This window comes from Dermacentor silvarum, chromosome 1 (assembly GCF_013339745.2).
Source record: "Dermacentor silvarum isolate Dsil-2018 chromosome 1, BIME_Dsil_1.4, whole genome shotgun sequence".
In the NCBI taxonomy this organism is placed as follows: domain Eukaryota; kingdom Metazoa; phylum Arthropoda; class Arachnida; order Ixodida; family Ixodidae; genus Dermacentor; species Dermacentor silvarum.
Window position 1 is genome coordinate 299743333 of NC_051154.1, and position 26946 is coordinate 299770278.

General features: G+C 44.6%; 2 protein-coding genes across 2 annotated transcripts in view; both read right to left on the bottom strand.

Annotated features, from left to right (window-relative positions):
• Positions 1-6758, bottom strand: part of LOC125942958 (uncharacterized) — a 773958-nt gene extending 767200 nt beyond the window's left edge. Inside the window, exons 1-3 of the mRNA XM_049661239.1 lie at positions 6747-6758; positions 6358-6599; positions 4020-4262 (exon numbers count right to left, since the gene is read on the bottom strand). Of these exons, the coding sequence (XP_049517196.1) occupies positions 4020-4262; positions 6358-6599; positions 6747-6758 (497 nt within the window). The remainder of the gene's footprint in view (positions 1-4019; positions 4263-6357; positions 6600-6746) is intronic.
• A 344-nt stretch (positions 6759-7102) lies between these two features.
• On the bottom strand, positions 7103-23190 carry LOC125942959 (ATP-dependent RNA helicase DHX30-like). The gene is made up of 7 exons (XM_049661251.1): positions 23185-23190; positions 22843-23082; positions 20174-20401; positions 14413-14571; positions 11538-11763; positions 8531-8811; positions 7103-7147 (listed from the first exon to the last, which is right to left on the bottom strand). Exons 1-7 carry the CDS (start codon positions 23188-23190, stop codon positions 7103-7105), a joined length of 1185 nt encoding a protein of 394 aa, XP_049517208.1.
• Positions 23191-26946: the final 3756 nt, after the last annotated feature.

The following is a 26946-nucleotide window of genomic DNA, read 5'->3' on the forward strand; positions in this document are numbered from 1 at the left end:
AAAAAAATATCGTATACTTCGTTTTAGGAGCAGGATAAAAAAACCCAAGCGGTCAAAATTAATCCGGAGTCCCACACAATGGCTGCCTCATAATAAAACAATTGTTTCGGCTCATAAAACTCCAGAATCTTGAACTTTCAAGAGGTGCAACTATTTTTGTAATACCATCCTTGAGACCCGTTGATTCAAGCGACTGAGCTCACGCACGCCACGCAAGCCTTTGGGATCGCGAGGCAAAGTCGCTATAGAACCAACGTGCTTCTCTACAGCTTGTTAAGTTGGAATACAAGTTTGTTTTATTTTCTATTCTTAATATTTGCATAGCAGTTTGGCGCCTATCTGATTTTTTTTGCCCTCTTATACTCGTTCATCTGCACCCACCTAAATATAAAACAACTTTCCCCTCCCTTGTATTACTCCAGTTATTTTGTGCTTTTTCTGCGTACATCAGATGTCCATAGAAAAGTGAAACCGTTAAGAAGCACACGGCATTTGCCTTTCCTTTGCGCCATCGTACTTACGATAAGCTACCGGTGTGTCTGTCCCCATCATATGGCCCCATATAGGCAATCATATCATAAGAAGCCAGCAAACTTATGATAAGAAACATATGATATGATTCTTATATGATTAATAAAAATCGGGCCCCTCGGTTCCCTGTCTTCTCGCCCATAGAGGCAGGTTAAAGAAATGTGTCGTTTCTGGTGTATCACTCACTACAGAGTTGTAAGGTTGATACGGCATTTTTTTCTTTTTGTCTTTTAATTTTCGAACCAGGCGTTTTCTCTTTTGGTACCTGTAGATGTTTACACTAACATTATCTAAGCAGCTTTTGCTGTAAAGTCAAAGTATCCACGGATTGGGCGTACAGAGTGGTGAACTTGATGCGGTATTTTGACAGCGAAGCGGCTTGTGGTGCGTATCAAGACGCTACCAAGAAATAAAGTAAAATAAACCTTCTTGCCGAGGCCGAATTCGAGCCCGCGTACCCCCGGTCCCAAAGTGAGCGCCGTAACCACAATGCAATACAGAAACGCTTTCAGAACACGCATTTAGGCGAACCATATGATTGCGTTCGCGCGTCGTCGCCTTCGTCCACAGCTGACGCGTACGTACGCTCGTGCTCTACGAGGTGGAGAGGTGTTACGCGCTATGAGAGCGAGAGAAAGTGAGAGACGCATCCACGGAGCGGGTCTGCTGGAACGCGGTGTCTGCATTGGAACGCGGTGTCGGTGTTGCAAGCTGCGCTTTGCAACGCGTAGTGACGGCCGTAAGTCCGAGACGCGCGAAAATAAATTATCATCATCACGAGTAATAAGATGAAAAATTTGCGCGCACTCCCAGAAAATGGTGGGCTACGATCGCCCAGCTTCGCTGTTTCAAGCATTGCGCGGCTGAGTGCAAGGTTAAGCGTTTTTCTTCCTTTCTAAATTTCGAGCCAGACGTTTTCTCTATTGGCGACTGTAGATGTATACATTAACATTCTCTTCGCAGCTTTTGCAGTCAAAATACCCACTGATTGGATGCTATAACGGTGTATTAATTGTGACCTTGAGCTAGATAATCGGCACTCTTGAGCGGGTGCGAGGCATACATAGGTAGATTAGGAGATAGGAGACAGTTTGGTAGGAGGCATAGATAGGCAGAGTGTTAGATAATGATATGGGAACATGTAACTAGCTCACACAGGCTGGGTGACTGTTGCGACCCTAATTTTACGGCAATGTCCTTAGAAATGATCATTATCACCACAGAGAGGAAATTGTCGAAGAAAGGGCAATGATGCTATTTTAGTTATTCTAGGGACTAAAGCTATGCATATCAGACATGGAAGACGGCAACAGGACGAAGTTGTGCAAGGCGCGGCAGTTGAGAACAGACCCAGCGATCGCAGGCGCTTCGCACAGCCAGAACTTCTATACAGCCGTTTGTGCCACTGCCTTTTGCAATGCTTATGTGGTCACAATGTTTTCTGAAACAAGGTCGTACAGAAAGAACTGAGTGACCGGGTGTGCCTTGCCCGGAAACATGATGACAAGTACTCCGAAAATTTGTCCGTATTGAATGTTTTGAAACAAATGAAAATAATGAAAACCAAGTGCGAGTCGAAACGAATACTATTGGTTTTAAATGCAATTTTTTTGCCAGCCAGAGGTACGAAAAAGAATGTCATTTTGTTGCCAAGCAGATGATCTACAGGAAAATTATACTTTGTGGTCAACAAAACTGTCTAGTACAACACTGTTGCTTGATAGTACCACAACTGCAGTTATTTAATGCTGTCATGAAGGAAGGATACCATATTTTTGCAAGTATAAATAACATGTACCAGAAATTCAACAAATTTAGGAGTAAAGTCGGGACGCGAATTTTATGCAAATTTCGCCTTCAGGCATGCCTTAAGCAGCAGGGCCATCGCATCGTGGACGAAGTGTTAAACTTTAATTGATTATTGTTGATGTGCGTGCTAAAACCATAATCAGATTATCAGGCTCGCCGTATTGCAGGACACCGCATTAATTTTGACGCCCTGGGGTCGTTTATTGTGCACCTAAATCTAAGTACACGAGGGTTCTTGTATTTCATCTCCATCGAAATGCAGCTCCCATAGTGGGGATCGAAACCGGGACCAGGAGAAACGCCATGGCCACAAAGCTGCCTTGGCGGGCATACAAGTTTTGATTTGATGCGTAGTCGCTTCCGTAGTGTCGCCTAGACGCTACGGTACTTTAATGTGGCTTTGCGTCTGCACACCCTGCGTCAGTTGTTCGGAAGACAAATTTGCACGGTGTGTATTTTCAGAAACAGTCGAAACGTACCATACAGTTAACCTAAGTTTATCCCGTTTGCCCGCAACCACTGTCGTATGTAGTAGAAGCGTTTCTTTGCCTTCTTACGTCGCTTTTCCATCTCCCACCTTCCCCCCATGTATGTGGGGTGTGACCCAAAAGTAGCAAGGTTCCTTTTCACTCATTTCATGAATTAGTCGGTTTTACCTCATTATATGCTCCCTCTACCTACCTCTTCTCTACCTCTCTGGAGTGTTGCACTTTAGTACAAAGGTAAGCACTGCAGCTTCTGCAATTCTTTTGCAGTGGGTAACGGATAATTACACCAGTGAAGAGTCATAGTGGCAATACTATGAAAGGGTTGAAATTTGCTTGTCATTTCGCCTTTCCACTCTGCCGCGCTTTTGCCATGAAGCACCAAAAAAACGTCGCGTGCAAGACAGCGACAGCAGCAGCAGCAGCAGCAGTGAAAAAGTCTAAGGAAGAAGCGAAGAAAGGTTCACCTAAATACATTAACCAACCTCTTCATGCCGCTCGTAAGCCACCCGCTTTGCCAGGGAGATTGCAGCAATCCCCCTGAGCTGCGGGAACACGATATTGCACCAAGAGCCTTGCCCTCCATGAATGTAGTCTTCAAAGATGAACTGGGCAGCCTGCGTGGTCTTTCCAGATCCAGTCTCGCCACAGGTCACCACTACACGGTTACGGTTGATGGCACTCACAATGTCCTCTCTGCAGCGTGGAATGCAGGTCAAGTGCTTTTCGACCTATTTAGGTTCCGTAAACATGACCACGTTCTATTAAATTCCGATCAAAGTGCAGCTGAATTCTGTTATAATAACAATGAAGTCCCATGTGACATAGAAACACCGTTATTATACAGTTACACCTTCATACAACAAAGTTCAATATAATCAAATTCTCAATATAACGAAGTATACAGCTTTCCTTAAATTCTTGTCCATAGAACACCATTCATTTTGAATCTCAATATAATGAGGTGTGTTTATGCAGTTAAATGTCGATATAAAGAACTCCAATACAGTAAATTTCTGTTATATGGACTCTGGTTAATTTTATTTTTCGGTTAATTCAGTCGTGAGCTAAGGCCACCGCCGGCACCCATGCATTTATAATGTCTGTTTTGACAGCAGTTGGACAAACAGTAATGTTATTTAATGAGGCTGCCGCAGGCCTTTGGTGCTTTTTCTGGAAAGCAGTTAGCCATACCTCACGTGTATTCTGCAAAGGCAGCTGCTTGGCGTTACCACACGGTCCCTGTTGCTGTTACTTTCAGGATTGATACACTTCAGCATCGTCAACACACACGTCTCCTTGTCACGCGGGTGGACCTGCCGGTGGCCGGCCAAGACGCCGAGGTTATAATCGGGAGGAGCCACTGCGCCACACTCGACGACCAGGCCAATCATGCTCGCGGCAATTTCTGCTCCTGGTAATCTGGGCTTCTCCGAACTGCGTTGAAAACACATGACGATATTTAACACTGATTTCATTTATTATGGATTTAACACTGATCTCATTTCTTATGGAATTGTATAATATTGGCATTTTTCCCGTTCTCTGGTGCACTTGAAGACATGAATCATTGCGTACAAAGAGCGGCAAACATTTCAAGCAAGATGTCTCCTCCAACTTTGATTTAATCGACTCTTATTCCATCTTCTCCTGCCGCTTTTCCACGGGTCATGTGTTGCAAGGCCATTCTAACTTCATCGCTAGTTATAGAAGGAGCCTCTGTATCCTGATCATGAGTACTTCGAATGAAGGTAGCGTGACTACTCTGGGTACTGTACAGGTCAGTGTACAACTCTTCTGCTGTGTTTACTATATCATTCAAATTACTGATATTAACCTGCTAATCTTTCAATGCATACATCTTGCATTGTCTTATGCCAAGTTTTCTTCTCACTGATGTCATGCTCTGTCCCTATTGTACTGCTTCCTGAATTTTTCCCACAATATAATTTCGAGTATCGCTTACTTTCTTCTTGTTGGTCAGTTCTGACAGTTCAGCGTTGAAAACACATGACGATATTTAACACTGATTTCATTTATTATGGATTTAACACTGATCTCATTTCTTATGGAATTGTATAATATTGGCATTTTTCCCGTTCTCTGGTGCACTTGAAGACATGAATCATTGCGTACAAAGAGCGGCAAACATTCAAGAATTCTATCTGATCTCTTCAGTTGGACATTTTCATGCTTTGTCGTTTGTTTATTAGGTCTTATGTTTCGTGGGAGAGCTTACCTATGGGTTGCCTTGGTGCCTTACCTCCCACGTCAATTGCTGCTTCGGAAATCAGCCGAAAATAGCTTTTGAATACCGTCATACGACGACATCGGAACAACTTGACTGCTTTCAGGGGATCAAAGTTAAATTCATTACCTTTATGTTATCTTCATCTTCCCCTTCCAAAGCTGCATGTTGGTTATTGAGCGCTAGGCTGAATTGGGGTGCTTTTGCCCTTACTTCCACTTGGTTGGCCTGTTTCTGCTTAACTAATTTTACCCTTTTTCAAATTAGGAGAAATCCTGGACCTCATTATCCTATGGTCATCCCACTTTACCCTACCTGACACTTCTCCATCCTGCACTATGCTGGGTTCGGCAGAGATGAAATCTATTTCATTTCTTGTTTTCCATTAGGGCTTTTCCAGGTCCTCTTCCTGTTGCTGCGCTTCCTGAAGAAGGTTTTCATTATTCGGAGCCTATTCCTTTCCGGGATTTCTACTAACACCTCTCCTATAGAGCTCCTAAAATCGATACCGTAGTTGCAAACTGCTAGTTCACCATTCTGCTCTTGCCGACTTTTGCATTGAAGTCGCTCATGACTACGGTATACTGAGTTTGTAGCTTTCTCATCGCTAATTGAACATCTTCATAAAACTGTTCTATTTTTTCATCATCGTGACTGGGGGTTGGGTGTAGGCTTGCACTACCTTCATTCCGTAAATCTTATTCAGCTTTATTACGACTACTGCTACCCCCTCATTACTGCAGTAGAATTCATCAATGTTGCCCGCTATTTCCTTATGGATTAGAAATCCTACTCCGAATTCTCTCTTATCTGGAAGACCTCTGTAGCAGAGGACGTGGCCGTTAGTCAGCACTGTATAAGCCTCACCAGTTCTTCTAACCTCACTAAGGACCATAATGTCCCACAAATTTATACTAGAAGTTAAAAGAAGTGCTACCATTATCACACACCAGAAATGGCACAGGATCCAAAGTGTTGAGAACCAGGGCCGGTATGGGTGTCGAGGCACGACAGCGAAGTTAGCGTGCGCGCACGGTGATGAAATCTGCAGCTTATTTTCTGGCCACTGCATGCTCACATTGCAAGCTAAGGTGTTATTTAGATGAAGAATTAGGTAACTGCTAGCCCTTACAGCTTTGTCAATCTTATTTCGATTGAGCCGTACTGCCTATCTGCAACAAATTTAGCCAATGTGAAACTTTGTCGCATTAGGTCCTTTCAGGAAGAAGGCAGTTTTAGGTTCCATGTTGGCCCAGGATATGCGGGGCGATAACGGTTTCTCACCTGCGTGCAAATATTGGAAGCTGTAGTCTTGCACGCTGGTAGTACTTCCACGACTTCTCAACCTTCGCCATGAGCTCACGGTCTATCCGGGGATTGGACTTGCTCGACACTGTGAGCTGCCGTCCTGTCAAGATGTCGTAAACAGTTCTTTCGGCACCGGCGTTGTCGGGCACCACGTCCCTGCCAGATGCCTCCTCTTCGATTTCGTCATCGGGCAGGTGTGGTGCATTGGCTGCAATGGTCTGAAGAAAGCAACAATTTTCTTTAAAGCTGTTATGCTGCCTAGTTGGCAATGTATGCAAAGTGGTAGCTTTTTAAAAAGAAGCAGAATACGACACAAAACAGCTCTCGTTAGATAAAATATTTGCCATAAGAAAATACAGAATCACTGAACCCGACATCGTTAAAACATATAAAGAATCATCATGAACGCAAGATTTCTGAAAGAAAATAGCTTTTGAACACCGTCATACGATGACATCGGAACAACTTGACTGCTTTCAGGGGATCAAAGTTAAAACGTCATGTGAAACTTGATACTGTTATCAGCGATAAGCATTTTAGATTTACTTCAGTATATCAGATAATTCGTTATATCCATTTCTGGGCGTAATAGTGCTATATCCGTGCCTGATGGTAGTGAGTGACAACTAAAGAATACGATCTAGCAGGAAATACCGGTCACCCAGACTCCAAGACAATTTGTAGAGATGTGCCAGCCAATTGACTTCTCATTTATAGAATGTCAAAGTGGAGGTGAACTTGTTTCAACGTCAGCATCTCTGTAAGACTGCACGTCGGACCGTAGAGGCACAAAACACCAGTGCAACAGTTTTATAAATGGAGCTTGTAGAGAATCCTTAGGCTGCGACCAAGCGCAGTTACTGATCTTCATGTATTGTTTTAGAGAACTAACAAAGTGTTGATCATGTTCCTCATTTAGTGCTGGGCTCCTTCTACGAAGCGGGAAATGTGAAAAGCGATTTTTTCCAACCGAAGGAGCGCACTTCAACATAGAGTGCATACGAGCCTACGTATATATGATTCAAACTCACAGAAAAAACAAATTTTTTACTGAATTAGCACATCCTTAAATTATCCCAAACAAAGTTGAATGTTTGAATTGATGTGTACACCAGGTCGTGTACAAACAGCCATACAACCTGGTCTGCCGGAGGAGTAAAAAAAAGTGCGATACCTACAAGTTACCTGGTTGTCAGTGCCATTTTCTAGCAGCAGTAGCCAACATGCACCACATTCAAAATATCAAATGTTGCTCTTCAATGTCTTGTAAAGGTTCTTTAACAGCCAAGTTTCCGATGTTGCTCTGTCTAGGAATGCCAAAAAGTTCTAGTTACCGAAGTACTGGTTCGAATTGGGCACTTTTTCAAAAAGCACTGAACACACGGTGGACAAAATAAAAGTATTTTTCAGGAATCATTGAATTTGATCATCGCGAGCAAACTGCATTTTAAATGCACGACTTAATGAAAAAAGGAACTTTGGAGCGCCTGTGTCATCCAATAACATGTGGGTGCAAAACATGTAGAGGAGGAAAGAGGAAAATAGGAAAAGACGGAAAGTAAAAACAGGGAAATAAAGAATAAAATCACGGTAATGAGAGCCCTACGTAGAAGGTTCACCGAGTAGCAAAAGGTATCTACTTGGAGCGCTCGCTACAACAATGGTTACAGCGAAGCAAATGTTTGTTCGCTCACAACTTGAAGTATGTAATATGGCAGCAAATTGTAAGAGCCACTTGACACATTCTTGACACAATGGCACACTTTAGGAGGATGACTAAGTGAACTAGACTAATCGCATTAAGAGGATGAGTAAGCAAATGCCAATTAAGAGCATGAGTAAGTGAAATAAGAGGATGAGCAAGCAAATTAAGAGGGTTGACTAAGCGAATTAAGGGGGTGTGTACGTTATGCGTCCATCTTTAATGCATTGGCACTTGGGCTTTCGGCTTCAAGACGTCTTAGGAATAAAATAACAGACCCTGTAAATTTTGATCACTTGTTGTATGTAAGGCTAGTTGTGCCAGCCATGTTCACTTTCTCATTCTATATTTTTCTAGCAATGTTCACCGTCCTGTCTGTAGCTTTGTTGCAGTGGCAGTAATGATGAATTGTTCTAACTTCAAAGAAGTGAGTGAAGCTGCACTTACTTTACAGTCTAGGACCACCGTTGTTAGGTCGGTGGTCTGTACCTCGGGGCGCTTGAACTGGTCCCCGGAGAGGAACTCATTTTGCGTGATTAGGTGGCAAGACTCTCCCGATCGTACACGACCTGCGCGACCCGCTCGCTGCTGAACACTGACCATCGACGTGGTGAACGTACCGAGCAGGCACTGATCTCGGTGAAGACCAGTGCCTACAACGTACACCACGTCGTCGACAGTGACGGATGTCTCAGTAAGGTTGGTGGACAGGATCACCTTGCGCACATCTGCAGGCAGGAAGAGTGCAGGAAATGGGATGAAATATGGGTTTCTAAGTTGGTTTCCAGCGAGGGAAAGAGCTTTGCAGGCATGCTAATCATCGTGTTTTTGCCATAGCTGTGACATGTGGCAAGGCTGTTACGTTTCAGTAGAATCTGCGTTTTGAGTGGCATCGTCTACGTCCGCTTTGAATTTATTGTGTATGAAACTAATCAGTCAAACAATCAATCACTCTTTATTGGCAATAAGAGCAGGAGAGATTCATAGGGAAATAACACCGGATCCCCAATATATTCACTCAAAAGAGATGTCCTCCACGCTTTCTTGCGGAATGGGAAACTAACCGAGAGACCTTTTGCGTTTTCGACGTGGCACGGCGTGGCACAGCGTTCGATATATCGGGTGTGGCGGTGAACACGAGTTCAATGTACGCGTAGTACATCGCTATACTTTTGCATAGGATTTTAAACGTAATTTTACAACTATTCCATATAGAGAATAATTTTGTATATCCGAGTTCAATATATCCGGGATTGACCGTATGCAGAATGTCCCAAGGCTACAAACCGCTAAAAAGTAAAGCCTGCTAACATGGTGCAGTCGAGTTGTAATAATACGACCCTGAGAAAGGAATTATTCGGCGAGTCGGTTTAAGGTATGTTGCTACCTTTTTGGAAATCTTTTTAGATTTTGACCCTAAACTGATTGCTTTGTGTCTGCCTTCAGAAAGGCTGCTAAAAAAGACCCTTCGAGTGTGTAAGGTAAACAAACCAAAACTAATAAAACTAATTGCAATTTAATACCAAAAAATAGCCAAAAAATGTCCGTCACACCAGCAGTTATAAGTACCGATACTACCACATGAAAAGATAATGGATTGGCAGCAATGTAGGTTTATATCTAGGCTGTGCAATGAAACACAATATTTGCGCTGTCATCAGTATTAAGTATGTTATAGAAGAAAGAAATTGTGTCGTTTCAGGTGGTTGCATTTCAATTGAAATCCTATAACCTCAAAAGTTATTCATGGTTTTCAAGTTCATTGTACAGCTTAATGTTTAGGAAAGAAGCATGGAAAGTTTGAAAAATATTAGTTTATTTCAAAGTTATGACCTCTTGCGCAACAAAAAAGAACTGAAAATAAAATTTCGAGAAAAACAAGAATAAAAGTTTTTGAAACATTTAATATACATCAATATAAGGTTGTGAGAGGCTAAAATTCACTACGCTCATAGGTGAGTCCCTGTTTAGCTTCCACGAGTTCACCTTTACATCGTTTTGCGTGGCGACATATCTTAAAGAGGCAGAAAAGACTTTCAAACCCAGCGCTTATTCACCTGGCAGTATTTGTCTGATTTTAACATGTCCCCGAATCGAACACTCATCCACATTTTATGGATTCAAAGTAGAAAGCTAACATAGAAATGACAGAGCTCTTATGGAAAGTAGAATTCGAATGTGCACCGAATTTTTTAAAAACAAAAATGTAGCATGTCTCTGCTTATGGCGAAGTCTATCGTCGTTACTCTCGGAGCACCATAAGTCTGTGTATGAAGAACTACTACGCCCTCTCCATTCGGTTCATAGTGCGTCTGATATTCCGAATCTATCAAACGACTCCACAAAAATCGCAAATGAGATGGTGACCCACAACCAAGACTAACCACTTTAATAGCTCATCCTGCGACGCATGCGATTTTCCAAATGCCTAGAACATGTGACGCAACTTGTAGCTGATGGATCGACATGTAAAATAAGTTATCTTTTGAATGTGCTCACGTAATCATACTGAAAGCAGACTGTCGTCATCGTCATGCTATGTGATAACTTGTTCTGTTGCCATTAGATGTCGCCATCTTGTGATTGCAATGGTGATGACGCTGGCTAGGCTGGGTCTGACGGTAGGCTCTTGCGAATGCTATGAACTCGGTTTTGGTCTTGGTTTCATATCGGATTGCATCATACCGCGAACCTTAGGCCGAATTTTCTTGGACAAAATGGTGTGCGATTAAATCGGGTAAGTGCTGTAATAAATCATTGTGAGCAATCGTTTTTGCCTGGATATCTTCTTGGGGGAGGCCGAAAATAGGCGTTTTTAACCGGAGATGGCATTTGTCTGACGCAATCACTGTGCCCAAAGTGTGGCCAGGACAGACACTGCACTATTGGATTCATTACTAACGTCATCATTGGGGACAGGTGTGTGGATGCTGACCAGCCAAGTTTGAATTATCCAGTGAAAGCCAATTTTAGGATCGAAATACCAAACTTTCGGTGCATAGCTGGATGCCGGCTTAGTATGGATGTAGGCTGGGACTTCAGTCTGAATTGAATTATTAAAATTATTTACGCGAGTAGAATTAACTGAAATTTACTGTATTAAACTAAACTTGCTGCAAAGCACTACCACTCTGCAAAATCTGACAACCCAGTGGTTTGGCAATGAGGGATGAACGCAGAGTGGTAGTATATATCTGGCGCTGATGTTTAGGCCCCGTTCAGTACAAACAATAAAGAACAGATAAAGCAAAGTAAACATATCTATATAAAGTCAGGCTCATTGCAGTAAAAACATGTAGTTTTTGATAAATGTTTAATGCCATCGGCCGTGGGAAGCTTCCAAAAAAAGCAATGTCGAATTTGCAGTGAATTTAAAACTGATTAAAAGCAAGTAAATAGGCAAATCGATTTGTACCGCCAACCAATAATCTGTCCGACCAATAAACAAACCAACCTGCTGGAGGATTTTGAAAGATCTTTTGCTGTTCCTGGTATCGGAGACGCGAGTGCAGCGGCAGAATCCAGTCGTCAAACTTCGATGGAGCTCGCTCGCAAAGCTCTGCTCGCACTTTGTTGATCTCGTTCCACCCGGGCAGGAAACAGAAAATCGCTTCGGAAGGCTTCATCTCCACGATGTGCATGAAAACGTCGGGAACAATCCGGACCGCGTCAGAAGCACACTACAGATGACAAATTGAGAGCTGTGATTTTGCCGTCCAACTTCGATACAACAAACACAGATATAACAAGTTGTAAGCTATGACAAAGTAAACATAGCAACGCTCATCACTAATATCAGCAGGTAACGAATACGTAATCCTCATTAAGTCACACTCTGATATCTCAAAATATTGGTCAAGTAGTAATGTTTCTCCAACAATGATGTCAGTTTATGTTTTTTTCACCCCTTATCTTGAAAAAGTTCTTGCGGGGAACCCCAGGTATCTCGAAATCCCAACTTTGAAAATACCAGGGCAAAGGCAATGGGGCAGCTTCGGCAGCGTCGCTTGCAATCGCTTTTGAAACGGTGGCGGTTTGCTAGCGGAGCCAGATGCTTCACCAGGCCGTACTCCCCCGCTTATCTTTCCCCTTCTTTCTGTCTATCACCGCTCGAGCACACTTGCTCACCTGGTCGCTGCGACTATATCTTGTTGGCTCACAAAGCAGCTGGGATATGGTGGCTAGATGGGTAGGTGAACCGACCGAGCGTAGTTCCTCACTTCTCCGCATCATGACGCAGAAGTAGCGCTGCGGACAGTAGAACGGCTGAGCTGCGCGCAACGTCGGCTGCGCTGTGTAGACGAGCATCGTGTTTGATATATATCGCTGCCTCTGCTCTAGCTTTGAAGTGCGCGTTATACAATGCCGTTTTGAGCAGAGTAAGCAAAGCCAGAATAGGGAATTTGTTACTGTCGTCTACTTAGAAGACACGATATGCTGAAGTAAAATTTTCTAGCTTGGCGATTGGTCACATAAATTTACTGGTACAAATGCGGCGCTCCAGCCCATTGCATTAAATGCGTAGATGCATTTTTTCCATGCATACAACAATACTGCAGTGGTTTTATACGGTATATGGAAATGTGTTTACGTGATATTTAGTTCTAATGTTTCAATTTCGAGAAATCCAGCTATTGTGTTTATTGCTGCCTCAGTTGCGGTATTTAAATTGTTACTAGACGAATTGTCTTGGTAAGTGCATATGGTTCACTGTTTGGTTGCAATAAAATAAAGCAATACATCTTGGGCTAGATTCATGAATATAGTTAAAATACAATAAACGCTCTCATAACTTGACGTACTAACATAAATAGCCTAGCCCTAGCAAGGTCGCAACGTTGGTCCACCACATCATAACATTATTCACAGCACACGCCTCCGCTTCAGGTGGTTCCTCTTCTCCCTGTTGCTTTCGCGCGCCATGTTCTTGCCCTTGACAAGAAAGTAAAGGCGTGTAATTGAATAGAACTTCACAACATCGTTTGTGAGCTCTTTCTTGTGCCGCTCACAGCCGATCAAATTCGGAAGATTCAGCTGCAGAAAGAATGTAAAGTTGGCGATACTGTTCCTTCGTAACTCATTTAAACAGAAGCACAGCTTGAAGGCGTCTGCCAGCGATGCTACCATGTTTTTTTTAGTGCTTCAAAGGGGGGCAACTGCCCTGACCTACTCATTCTGTTGAATTCAGTAATGTCCCTGAGAAATCGGAGCACTTGGTTCTTTGCAGGAACTTCCTTGCTACATAGCCTGCTATATAGAATATAAGCCTAGAGTCACTTTTCTTTTTCCTGTAGCAGCGCAGCGGTGCTCGATGTCGCAGGCGCTGAGCACTTCATGTGCAGCTTGCAAATTTCCAATGCCGAGGAGCTCATCGACGGACGCTTTTCGGTGTACGGCTTGCTCATTAACGTCGCCGATACTGAGCAAGCTACTGAGCAGTTCGGGGCGAACATTTCCGCTGTCAGACAGCGGAACATTTTCGCTGTCTTTCTCACAAATTTAGAGCCCGACTTGCAGTTCGGAGCGAAGCAGTAAGTCTCCTTGGTGGTCTTCTTTGGTGGAGCAATGCCGCCACTAGTCTCGCTGGTCATTTTTCAGACCTGGAACATTCCACATCGCTTAGGAACTTGTAAACAGTACGAGAGACGCGGAGCTCTTCACCTTTGAAACTGACACGAACAGACGACATACAACTATTCAAATACGGGCTTTATTTTTTGCTCGCCGTCAGCCCCCAGTAGCAGACGACGCGCGCTGCGGAACCGTCCTACTGACCGAAGCGACAATTTTGCGTCATGACGCGGAGAAGTGGTGAACTATGATCCAGACGCGCCGGTCGGCACACCTACCCATCTAGCCACCGTAGCTGGGAGCTGAAGTATTTTCCCCCTCGTTTAGGATGCTGTCAGTGACTCATTAATGTGGTCACGGTGTATTAATCGTGATTTTGAACAAGATGATCAGCACTTTTTAGCGGCTGCGATTAGCCCACACGCTGCCAGATAGGCACAGTGGTACGAGGCATAGATAGGCTGAGTGCTAGATTATGATATTGGAACGCCTAACAAGCTCAAACAGGCTGGGTGACTGTTGCGACCCCAATTAAAGGGAATGTCCTTAGAAATCGTCATTATCATCACACAGAGGGAAAGGGCGAAGAAACAATGGCACTATTTTAGTTATTCTAGGGACTGAGGCTATGCATAGCAGACATGGAAGGCGGCAACTGTACGAAGTTGTGCGTGGCACGACAGTTGAGAACAGACCCAGCGTGAGCGACCAAGCGTTTCACACAGCCAGAACTTCTAGACAGCCGTTTGTGCCATTACCTTCGGAAACGCTTCTGCGGTCACAATGTTTTCTGAAACGAGGTCGTCCATGAAGAACGGAGTGACCGGGTGTGGCTTGCCCAGAATAATGATGACAGGCGCTTCGTCGAAGTACTCCGAATACTTGTCCGTGTTGATTGTCGCACTCATCCGAATCACCTGCCGGATGAAAAAATACACAATACAACACTGTAAAAGTTTCTTCAGCAATCCATTTATACTTATAACAACTTCAGAGCCTTTCAAGATAACTTCAAGAGCAGAGTGGCTTACAGGACATTTGACATAAATTACTGAAAAAAAATCAGAAGCAAATGTTGAAATACACAATACTTCGACAGGAACACATTAGGTACCAAAGCAGAAAAAAAAACCAAGTAAACAATCGCAGTGAAACAGCACTCTAGTATGAATGTTGACCAATGCATCACGAAACAAGGAATTTACACTGATGGAAACAACGTTTACAAAAGGTGGTTTCACTCCAGTGATGTACGAGATATGATATGACTGGGAGAATGTATTTGAGCTCTGCAAGAAGGGACATGAACCTTATAAGTAGGAGTGTGCAAGTATTCAGGAATTTTGAATATTATCGATTATATGAAATGAAAAAATTAACATCCATCCGTATGCAGCACGAAGCTACAACTTTTCCTTTGATGAACCTTCCTCCATCTTGCCGAATTCTGAAGAACTGATTTGCGGTCGATTATATGTTTAATGGTCGTATTTAATTCGAGAACTCGGCCTTAGAAGGAAATCGAATCTATTGCGGGCCGTGCGGGAGAAATCACGGTTTTAGCGTTTAATTCTATCTAATCTAAGAATATGTTTTTGATTTTGGGCAAAATGTTGTGGGCATTTCGTATGGTAGGCGAAATTTCGCCTGCGAAGCATGCGCAGCCGCTGGAGGGTTAAGCGTTGCGGCAAAGCCAGCCTCTGAGTAGCAATGGGCACGGGTTCGCGGGACTCTTTTGCAGCGGCAATCCCCGTCGTAGCTTATCGCTTGACAACAAATACGACGAGTGAGAGGCTGGCACGGGGTCACGTGCCTCGGAGTTAATGACCATTCGACGTTGTAGGATAAGGCACAGGTTGTCCAGTGGAAATTACTACATTACCACGGACCGTTATCAGCAATCGGCAATGCGTAAACGAAGCGCCCCCGAACCGTGATCTCCTGATAACGGTGTAGTACATGCTGATACTTTGCAACATTGCGTTGCAGCAGCGCATGGTGCAGCGTTCGCGCCGTCTCGGGCCGCGTTGACAGAAAAGCTTGAGCGGCCGAATTGTTCCCTTGTTGGATATACTGATGGTTGTCCCAAATCGTTGAAACCAATGACCACCACTAGAGGGGAGATAAGTGATTCAAATAGTGAGATCCCTAAAAGGTAGCGCAAACCATTTCCGCTCTCATATTGGATGAGGCTTCACAGGTCACGAAGAACGCGCGCGGCTTTCGTTATCGTGTGAAAACGGCACCATTAGTGAGCGTAGAAACACCGGGACCCATGTGCGCTGTGCGTGAGCGTAGGCTTTTTACATTTTTGAAGACGCGCTCGGCTGCAGCACGATGCCGACTTCATGTGCTGTTGGATGTTCGACTAGCATTGCCAAGGGGGCCAAGCTTTTTGTGGTTCCTCGTGGCTAACGAAAACTCAAACAGCCAGCGATATGACTCCACCGTATAGGAAGAAATAAATTTGATTGCCACCGAGGGAGGCCATTGCTGATGGAGGCTCTGATCGCTGTTATCACCCAGTTAGGGATGAACGCGGGAAGGTCGGAGCGTTCGCGAGTTGACCATCAGCCAACGACGGAGTAAAAAAATAAAAAAGTACCGGTTTATGCTCTGAGGCAAACAAAAGGGCACATTTTGGCAATATGAATATCAGCATGACTTCTGAAAAAATAAGCTTCTAGAAAGAGTCGCCAATTGAAGAGCAAAACCCAGAAAGCACGCGCACACACGGGAACCAAGGCATATAACTGAGGGGGAACAAAAGCGCGCGGATGCATTTTGGAAATAAAAAAACACGTTAAGGTTATTTAGCACATAACTGTCTCCGCCGTGTTGTGTGGGCATAGCTTGATGTAGCTCTGTTTTCGTAAATGCGTCAGGTAAACAGAACACCATTCTATTACGAGAAACATCAGCACTAGGTAAGACTGCTTAGGATTGCGTTTAACTTGTTCTACCTATCGCTTTCCTCGTCTGAGCGGTGCAGATTCTACTAATAATTGAAGGTACTACATATCTTACGTACATATCTTACGTACGAACAGCCTTTTGAAAATGCGCCCAGAAATGTCGATTTTCCAGAAAGCGCTTCAACGCGCCACATGCAATACGATATGAAGCGGGCGGCAGCGGCCGCGCGCTTCGCACACTAATGGCGGACGATAGGGAGGGGCGAGGAAGAAACGGTGCGAAGAGGAGGAGTTTGCGCTACCTTTGAAAATACAGGGACCTTCTCAAACAGGCATATTGCGCGTGGTGATGCAGTGGGAATTGCGCAAAAACGAGAGTGACGCCATTGTGGGATCCGATATCGCACCGGCGCACGCACTGCTCTATGCTGCTTATGCTGTACGCCTCCTTCGTGGAGGCGTGTCTAGGAAGCGCGTGACCGTGTGTGACCGGTCTCGCGGCTTCCGAAATCCGCCCGCAGCGGTCACTCACTCATCTCGAAGGCCGTTTCATCATCGTGGTTGCACTGAAGTGGGGTGCGCGCTGCCTTGTGTCATGTTTGGTCACGCGTACCTGCTTTGGTATTTCACGCGTGGGCCCTCTTTTATTGCGATAGCAATTATGTGGACACTTCAAGCAGATTTCTGCCGTTGCCATCGCCGTCGGCGTGAGGTTCCGTATAAAGTCCAAGGGCGATAAAATCGTCCCACGCACCGTATGTGCGAGTGAAAGCGCGCGTGGAACGCGCCCTAGACGTCAGCGAAGATGAAAACTCAGCGGAACGTACGGCGTAGTCCAAGGTCAAGTGTAAGAGAGCATTGGCCGTATGTGGGAATGGCGGAGTTGTTGATCGCATTTAGTGGGCAGGTCTGTTCGTTGCGACGGCGATCTGCACAGGAGGCCAGTATGACGCTAACCTGGGCTCCTGTATCGACGAGGAAGCAAGCGCCAGTGATCTTATCGGAAACATAGAAAAGGCAGCATGACTTTCCACCAGTACCACCTGCCGCCGTAAGTGGCCGGTCGTCGCGTTTCCCCACCAGGAGCACGGGCGAGTGCACTTGCGAGCAGAGGCCCCAAATCGGCGGTGGTACCAGCACATGGTCGAGGACGAGCCGTCCCGTGGCCCGTCGGTTGTCTGAAGTCCCAGAGAGCGTGGAGACGTCGAGGAGAGTCTGTAGAACTGGAACCTGGATGCCGATCGGCGATGTGCAGGTACGAAGTCATCGAGACGTCTGACAAGGGCGTCCAAACGGTTCTCGATGCTCGCGAGCGCGGGGTCTGCAGCGGTGGCCGGTGGCGACGTGGTCACGGCGTTGAGGCTATGTGCCCGCGAGTAGTCTGCCACTCGATCAGCCATTTCAGCGAGCGTATATACTGGGACATCGCCTGCAGCGACGAGGACCGGGACCATGCTCTGCGGTAAGCGCTGGAGGAACAACTCACGCAAGAGCTTCTCCTCTTGAGGGGCGGAGGTCCCGCCAATGAGCTGGCGCATGCTTCGCAGGAGCTGGGATGGGCGACGGTCGCCGACCTCTGTGGCCGTGATGAGCTGTTGGAGTCTGCTGTGTTCAGACTCGGACCTGCTGGAAATGATAGCTTCCTTCACCGTGTCGTAGGGATGGCTCGGGTGTGGCGAAGCTAAAATATCTGCGAAGTCTTCGGTCACGTCCGGAGGTAAGGAGGACACCAGATGCCAGTACCTGGTCTGTTCGCTGGTGATTTGCCGTAGACGGAGGTGCGCCTCGACCTGCAGTAACCATGTGCAAGGGCTGTTTGGCCAAAATGGTGGCAGATTGACGTGTTGGATTGCAGCCACTGTAGCACTGCTAGGTCTGGCGTCTTCTTGGGCGTCAGGACCGGTAGGCTGGGTGGAAGAGCCGGCGGGATGCATGCGGGATGGTCGGGGTTGCGTGTTCTTTAACGGGTCACAATTAACTGTCGGAGCTAACACGAGAAAGATCCAGCCCTGACAGCGCTGTGTTTTCGAACTGATTTTTTATTCTCTCTCTGCACCTGCCGCGCGGTCGAATGCCAACTTCTTCTTCCTTGACGGCCGCCGCATGCTTAGGCGCTACAGCTCTCTGCTAATTTCCTATCACAATTGATGCTTCGCCTTTCGCGTGTAACTAAGACATTTTTTTTACCGTCACTGCGTTCGAAGCATTCGTTGTGAGAGTACATATATTAAAGAAAGCATTCGCTGTATCTGGAAGCAGTTTCATCAAGCAGAGAAAGAAAATCGTAAGTGCACTGAAATGTTGTCGTTGTAACCAATAGATTGTTATTTTTGGGATCGCTATAAGTGTGCCCTCTTTTATTGCGATAGCAATGATATGGACACTTCAAGCAGATTTCTGCCGTCGGCGTCACCGTCGCCATCGCCATCGGCGTGAGGTTCCGTATAAAGTCCAAGGGCGATAAAATCGTCGCCACGCGCCGTATGTGCGAATGAAAGCGCGAGTGGAACGCGCGCTGGCACGGAGAGCTAACGCACGGCGGAGAGGAAACGCGACTTCCGTGGCGCGAAACGCCGTGGCTGTATGGGAGGGAGGAAAGGGGGGCGACGCATTTGCTGCGGCACCAAATGCGTCTTGCCACCGGGCGCAAGGGGAACTGGCAACGCAATATACCACGCGAATGGATCAAAGCGGGAAGGCAACGCGGGACGGAGGGGGAGGGGGCGGCTTCTACTCTGCCAACAAATGCGTTCATGTACTTTGCGTTTGGTTCTTAATTATGGTTGCACCGCTACGGGCTGTCGGTGTTGTCGCGCGCGCCGTATCATTCAAGCGATCTCCAAACGGCTCTGCCCTTTGTAGCGTTTTGACAGTGGTTGTCTGCGGTCATCGAGTGTGATCCATTCATGTGTGCTTGTGCGCACTGACACCAGGCTTGTTAATTCAGTTAGTAAGTGAATGCGTCCAACTTCATGGCGCCGATAAAAGTACTATCCCTACTCCGAATAGCTCTCTGCCTAATTTGCATTCGTAATTGATGCTTCGTCTTTCGGGTGAAACTGCGACATTTTCTTTTACTGTGACTGCTTTGGAAGCATTCGTTGTAAGAGTACATATATTAAATAAAACCTTTCGCTGTATCTTGGAAGCAGTTTCAACATGCAGATACAGAAAATCGTAAGTGCACTGAAATGTGGTCGTTATAACCAATAGCTTGTTATTTCTGGGATTGTTATGAGTGGGTTCGACTGTATTCGTGCAACGAAAGGTGTTGGCTCAAGGCAAAGTTCTTAAAAATGCATGCTAGAGTTACTGAAAGTGCAACTGGAACTAGGATGACTAGAGGATAAGTTGATTCTGGCCCAACTTATTCAGCGTCAACATTGACGTCGGAACAAGCAGACGATGGTCGCTGCAGAAGTTTGAGGGTGCGACGATTTCTCGAGAAAAAGAATCCCAATTTTTGTTGGCCAACCTGGGCGGTGTGAGCATAAAGCGAGTGAAATCGGTGTTAGTGACATTCGTAAATATGCTTAAACATTACAAAAAATGCGGAGAGATTTGGAAGGCATATCGCAACAACTAAGAATGAAGAAAAGCCCACATTGAATGAATGGTGTATGGAGAGCACCTCACGAAGGAGCACAAGCAGGAAGTCGGTACAGACGTCGCGCTCATGGACCTTGTCAACGATGACGTGCGACACTCCTTGCAGTTCGACGTTCTGCTGCAAGGGCCGCAGCAGGATGCCCGCTGTACAGAAGAGTATGCCTCCACGGCTCGTCAGCAGCTGCTTCATGAGACGGACTTGGAAGCCGACGGTGTCGCTCAGCTGCAGTAATGAAAATTATCTCGTACAATACACTGACATCTGCATTGCAATGTTACACCACGGAGAAAATTACATACAGCTGGCATATGATGCATAAAAAGGAAATACAGTGATCAGCCTTTTGCTGCGGACTTTAAAAAAACTGATTCTTGAAAGAATGCTCTATGAGTCAATACTGATTCCCCGTTTCAAGATAATGAATTGCATACAAGCGCACTACAGTTGATATCAAATGGCAATATTAGTTACAAGCATTACTATACTATTTGTGCAACACGCGAGAGTGGGTGGCCTTCCGTGAAACCGAGTCGCAGTGAAAAGTAAAACCTTTGCATGGCCTTCACCTAACTTAAACGCTGTAAACGTGATGGAGAGCTGCCCACAATGTGCCGCCAGCCACTTCCTTAGCAAATGGCAAATTTTTATCGCAAGCATTCTGCCTAGGTCACTAGTCCTAACCAGTGCTCCTTGCATGGCAATCGGTAGCCAGAGTCAGAGTTTGCTAACTGGCGGTTAATTTGTTAACACCGGCCTAGTTTGCATCATAACGCATGCGGATTGTGTCCGAAAAACTGAATAACACATTGTACGCCGTCCAATGTTTCGGTGGCCATTCTTATAGGGGTAGTCCGAGTAAGCGTGCAGGTGCAAAAAACCTGGCGACTGATAAAATTGATGGGAGATTGTATTTGAAAGCTTTTGCCAGCAGAGTAAGCATACTTTGAGCTACTTCAGGGTTCTCCGCACGGCATGGGGAAGGGTGAATGCCACCCGCTGCTCTGGTTGACGTCCGAACCCCTTCCAAAGGACTCAGCAAGTAGAGCAGTTAATTTCGTTTTTCCCCACAATCCTTAGCTGTTCATTCTATAGAGTTAGTATACTAACCCTAGAAGAAAGCTCTGCGAAAAAAGTGCCAAACACAAAGATGCCGTTGTGTTGCTACCTCTTATTTTATTAACCATAAAGATTATCGAAATATGATGAAACAACAAACATTTAGATGCAGCCCGTACTCATCGACGATGAGTAATGTTCATTATAAATTTCTGAGAAAGATCCAAAGGCTAATAATAAAATTTACGGTGCGTCAAAGGGTGCGAAAGAGCAGCTGCCATGAAATTTTTGTGTATATGCTCTATGGTAGAATAAACTGCATACTACAATGTCCCCATGCCGCGTCATTGGTTTCGACTAGGAGTGTGCGAATACCAAGTTTACAATTTAAAAACAAATGAAAATATTGAAAACCAAGAGCGAGTCGAATACGAATACTATTGGTTTGAAATGCAATTTTTTTTACCAACTAGAGATACGAAACAAAAAACGGCAGCTTATTGTAACGCAAATGATCCACAGGAAAATTATACTTTGTGGTCAACAAAATTGTCTAGTACAACACTTTTGCTTAACAGTACCACTCCTGGAGTTATTTAATGTTGTTATGAAGGAAGGATATCATTTTTTGGCAAGAATAACCCGTGTTATCCGATTTAGCAGTAATGTCGGGGTGCGGGTTATATGCAAATTTCGCCTTCAGGTGTGGCTTAAGCAGCGTGGCCACGATTCGTGGCTATCGCATTGTAGCCGAAGTGTTAAACTTTAATTGAATTATGTTTATTATCATATTGATTATCAGGTTTATCAGATTTATCAAAATATCAGACATGCCGTATTGGTGGACACCGGATTAATTTTGACCCCCTGTGGTTCTTTTATGTACACCTAAATCTAAGTACACGACCATTCTTGTATTTCGCCTCCGTCGAAATGCAGCTGCCGCAATCGGGATCGAACTCGTGACCTCTAGAAACGCCATACCCGCAAACCTTCCATGGTACGCACACAAATGTTCATTTGATGTGTAGTCGCTTCGCTAGTGTCGCCTAGGCGCCAGTTGTTCGCAAGGCAAATTTGCACGGTGTTTATTTAGAAAAAGGGGGGAAACGCACAGTACTTTTCACTTAAATTTATCCAGTTTGTCCGCAACCGCTGTCGTGTGTAGATGTAGCGTTTCTTTCCCTTCTTACGTCGCCTCCCCCTCGTCCCCCCCCCCCCTTTATGTGGACTGTGAGTGAAGAGTAGCAAGGTTGCTATTCATGCATTTCACGACTGCGTCGTTTCTACCGTTGCTCTGCTCCCTCTCCCTACCTCTTCTCTACCATTCTATCTACCTCACGTCTAGACTGTTGCACATTAGTACAAAGCACTGCAGCTTCTGCAATACTTTCCGGGGGTGGGGGGTAACGAATAATTACACCAGTCTTAGTGGCAATGCAGTGGAAAAGCTGAAATGAGCTTCTCAAGTCGCCTTTCCTCTCTGCCGAGCTCCTGCCATACACCACCAAGCGACGTGGCGTGCAAGACAGCGACAGTAGCAGCAGCAGCAGTGGCAAAGTCGAAGGAAGAGGCAAAGAAACGTTCACTTAAATATATTGACCAACCTCTTCGTGCCACTCGAGAGCCGCGTGCTTTGCCATGGAGATTCCTGCAATCCTCCTTGGCTGGGTGACCATGATATTGCACCAATAGCCTTGCTCTCCGTGGATGTAGTCCTCCGAGATGAACTGGGCAGTCTGCGTGATCTTCCCAGATCCAGTCTCGCCATAGAGCACCACCACACGGTTGATGGCACTCACAATGGCCTCCCTGCAGCGTGGAATGTAGGTCAAGTGCTTTTCGAGCTATTTAGTTCCGCAAGCATTACCATGCTCATTTAAATTAAGATCAAAGTGCAGCTGAACTCTGTTACAATAACAATAAAGATCCATGTGACATATAAATACCTTCATTATACAGTTAAGCCTTCGTATAACGAATTTCAATAAATTGAAGTATACAGCTTTCTATAACTTCTTGTCCTTAGACAGCATGCATTTTGAACCTATATTTAATGAAGTTTGTTTATGCAGGTAAATCTACATATAAAGCACTTCAATACAGAGATTTTCCCTTAATTCGACTACGGTTAATTTCATTTTCGGTTAATTCAATTGTGAGCGAAGGACACGGCCGGCACCCATGCATTTATAATATCTGTTTCGACCCCAGTCGGAGAAACAGTAATTTTATGGAATGAGGCTGCTGCAGACCTTCGGTGTTTTTGCTGGAAAGCAGTTAGTCTTACCTTTGGTCTGGCCTACAGCAGCAGCTGCTTAGAGTTATCACGCCGTTCCTGCCGCTGTTGCTCTCAGGACTGATGCAGTTCTGCATCGTCAACATACACGTCAGCCTATCACGTGGGTGGATATGCGGGTAGCCGGCCAAGACGCCGAAGCTGTACACGGGAGGAGCCACTGAGCCACACTCGACAACCAGGCGAATCATGCTCGCGCCAACTTCTCCTCCTGGTGATCTCGTCTTCTCCGAACTGCGTTGACAAACCCATGACGATAATTAACACTGCTTTTGAAACGCACATTCGTAAAGCTTCGCGGAACGCTGCACCTCTTCTGTTGAAACGTTTTCTGCTTTATTATGAGTAAATTGCGCTTTCCGAATCAGAACAATGACGATTTCATCATTCATTCGGAAAAGACGAAAGACAGATTCTGCTAATCCCGTTGTTGTGGTGTTCCATTCTTGAGCTTTGTTACCACCCAAGTATACTAAGAAATGTCGTTGGGTGGTATATACGTAGTAATCTTGGTTATGAAAATGCAGCTGACATGCGATCAAGATCTAACCTAATTTATCCTAACGACACTGAAAAGGAATATAGATTACCAAAAAATATTCTCTGCGCGAAAAATATTGCTATTTACCATTCTGTTGCAAACTTGGTGATAACCATGACCGAAATGTGTTCAAGGTACGGTAGTTTACGTTAGTTTTTTTTACGTTTTATTCATTCACGCATGACTTGAATGAATTGTACCTTCCTAATAAAGGAAGGTACAAAAAATATGAAAGGTATCCTAAAACAATACGTCCCCAGTGCATTATATCGTAAGCCACCGGCTTTTTTGTGCTACTTTCTCGTGCTACAGTTTCGAGCATCTCGGTTGTGTGTTCAATTGTCACATTTATTCATGAAGGGGCAGAAGCTAGGAATTCATTTTTTTATTCCTCGCTGTTGCTTATGTGACTCAGTGCGGTGTTGTAAAAGGTTCCCAGTATGACAAAAACAGTCTCAATGCCCGTGGTTTGCCTTATTTATTCCTACACCATTTATATGGCAGCAAAAACCAGCAGCATCGTATACACAAAGGAGCGAGAATTATGCCAGTACTAGAAATAACATTATTAATAATAAAATTTTCCTATGCCGCCGTATACTAAGTTATGTAAACAATTTTTCTGATACCTCGGCTCGCACTTGAAGGTATATAAGTGTAATAACTCTAATGCATAGGATGGAACCCTTCTTGAAGCATTAGCATTCAACAAACTCGTGTTGTCTATACTCGCGCACAACTTTCTGTGGCAATGAAGGGAAAGGTACGGGCGCGTGGTTGCAGCACATGTGTTATCGCGCCACGTAGTCCGGCAGAGTTTTACAGAGCTTTTGGTTGCTCGGAACAGTCGCTGAGTAGGCGCAGCTTCCATGTGCGACAGTTGTGCATTTTCTCAGACGCGGAAGGAAAAAGCCGCAAGAAAAGCAAACTTCTACACTCAGTAGTGTGTTGTCTAATTTAACTGTTGCTAATAAGGTGTTAATGTTTTTTCTTCTCTAGCCTAAACTAACGTGGATTTAAGCGCGGGACGCTTTTCAGAAGCGCCCTCTGCCTACGTAGCTTTGGCTTTATTGCCACAGATAGTTGTCCGCGAGCATAGCTGTCATGTGACTTGAAATCACCTGTGGAGTCAATGCTTAACCAACACTACAAGTCACGAATGGACTAATAGATATTATTAGCGCTATATTCAAGCGCCGATGATACAAGCCTCCCAATTTGCAGGTGGGTTCTCTTTGGCGCTTATCACGTTCTTCTTATCTCCTTCTCTAGGCTTTTCTTTTTGTAAAAGGTCAAAAATATTTGCATTATCGGCGGACGTTATCTCCCTTGCGCCAAACTAGTGTCGATACGAGATATTACCGAATTCGCACAAGTTCACTCGAAGCGCACAATAATAACTACCTGCTCTGCCTTGGGGCATGAGGATCAAGTGATGAAATTTGTTGCTTTTACGGCAAATCGCTGAATTCTACCAATTTATTGAGTTCTAATGTTAATACGAGGCGTAAACTTCTTTAAAGACTACTTGAAATGGGTGCATAAAAACCTTTAACGTTGAAGCGTACGAATTCTTTACTCGGCAACAAAAGAAAGCTCGCTTTTGCATGCATTGGAATTGCCTTCCTTCGGACATTGTTTCCATTTATGATAAGACCCGATTTAAGTTTGCCTTAGCTAACATTCTATAATTGGGAATTACCATGCCTTACCATGCTTTGTTACATTATTGTGCTCTATGATTATTGTCTAGCCACTCACCTCTGGAATGCTTTGGCCATGAGGGTAAATAAATAAACAAACAAACAAACAATAAATAAATAAATAAATAAATAAATAAATAAATAAATAAATAAATAAATAAACTGCTTCTATTAGTACGTGTACCAAAACAGACAAGATTGCTCTGTGAGTTTATAGCTTATGGGAAACTGTTCAAATATTTTCGATGATCTTGCAGTAGTGAACTCGCAAATGCGTGTGCTTTACAGAGTAGTACACAAAATATCAATTTTGCCGAATTTAGGTCTCTCAATAGCTACAGTTTACACATTTCGCTATCGCTTTTATTTCTGAGTTACGGTTGTAAGCGATTTTCTGCAATTTAACATGGATTATTTAAATCAAGAATCCGCTACAAGCCTGTGAGGACACACTAGCTTGTCATTGTAGCTGCAGCAAGCAATAAATTCGGTCCATTAGATACAAAGCTTGATTGAGATGGAATCTTGCGAGATTGAGATTGAATCTTGCGAGGTAGAAGTATCCTCTTACGAAGCGGGGGATATCAGCAGAGCCACAGCGCGGGCTCCTCCAAGCAAATAGCTGGGTAGCATGAAGCAGCTGCATGTCGTCGTGAAGTTGGCGAGGCAGATGACACTCAACCAGCATCAAAGTGTTGACGATAAGAGGCACATCAAGGTTAACGCAAAAAATCGTTAGGTTTCGCAAAAGCACAACATCCGCGGAAGTAGCGTATACTCCCTCCTAACATTATAATTCATGCATGCATAGTTTGAGAAGCTTGTAAAGACCAGATGGATGCAGCGACTATGAATGCGGGATAGTAATTTAAAGAAGAATATCAGGAATTGTCTTAACAATTTTGTCGGTATTGAATATCACACCCAGGTTGAATATAAACGAAACTGCGCAATGTATACGCTAGTACCAATTTTTATTGCCAATGAGGGAAGAACCACTATAATCATCAATGATGAATAAAACTACATTTTATCGAACAATAGAAAAAATGTTCCACGGTAAAATAAATTAAAAACATTTTTAAAGCTTATTATGATGCGAAGTGCGGAAGCTCGGCCATATCAATCGTGTTACCACGCAAGCGCACCACAATAAGGCTCCTTATGG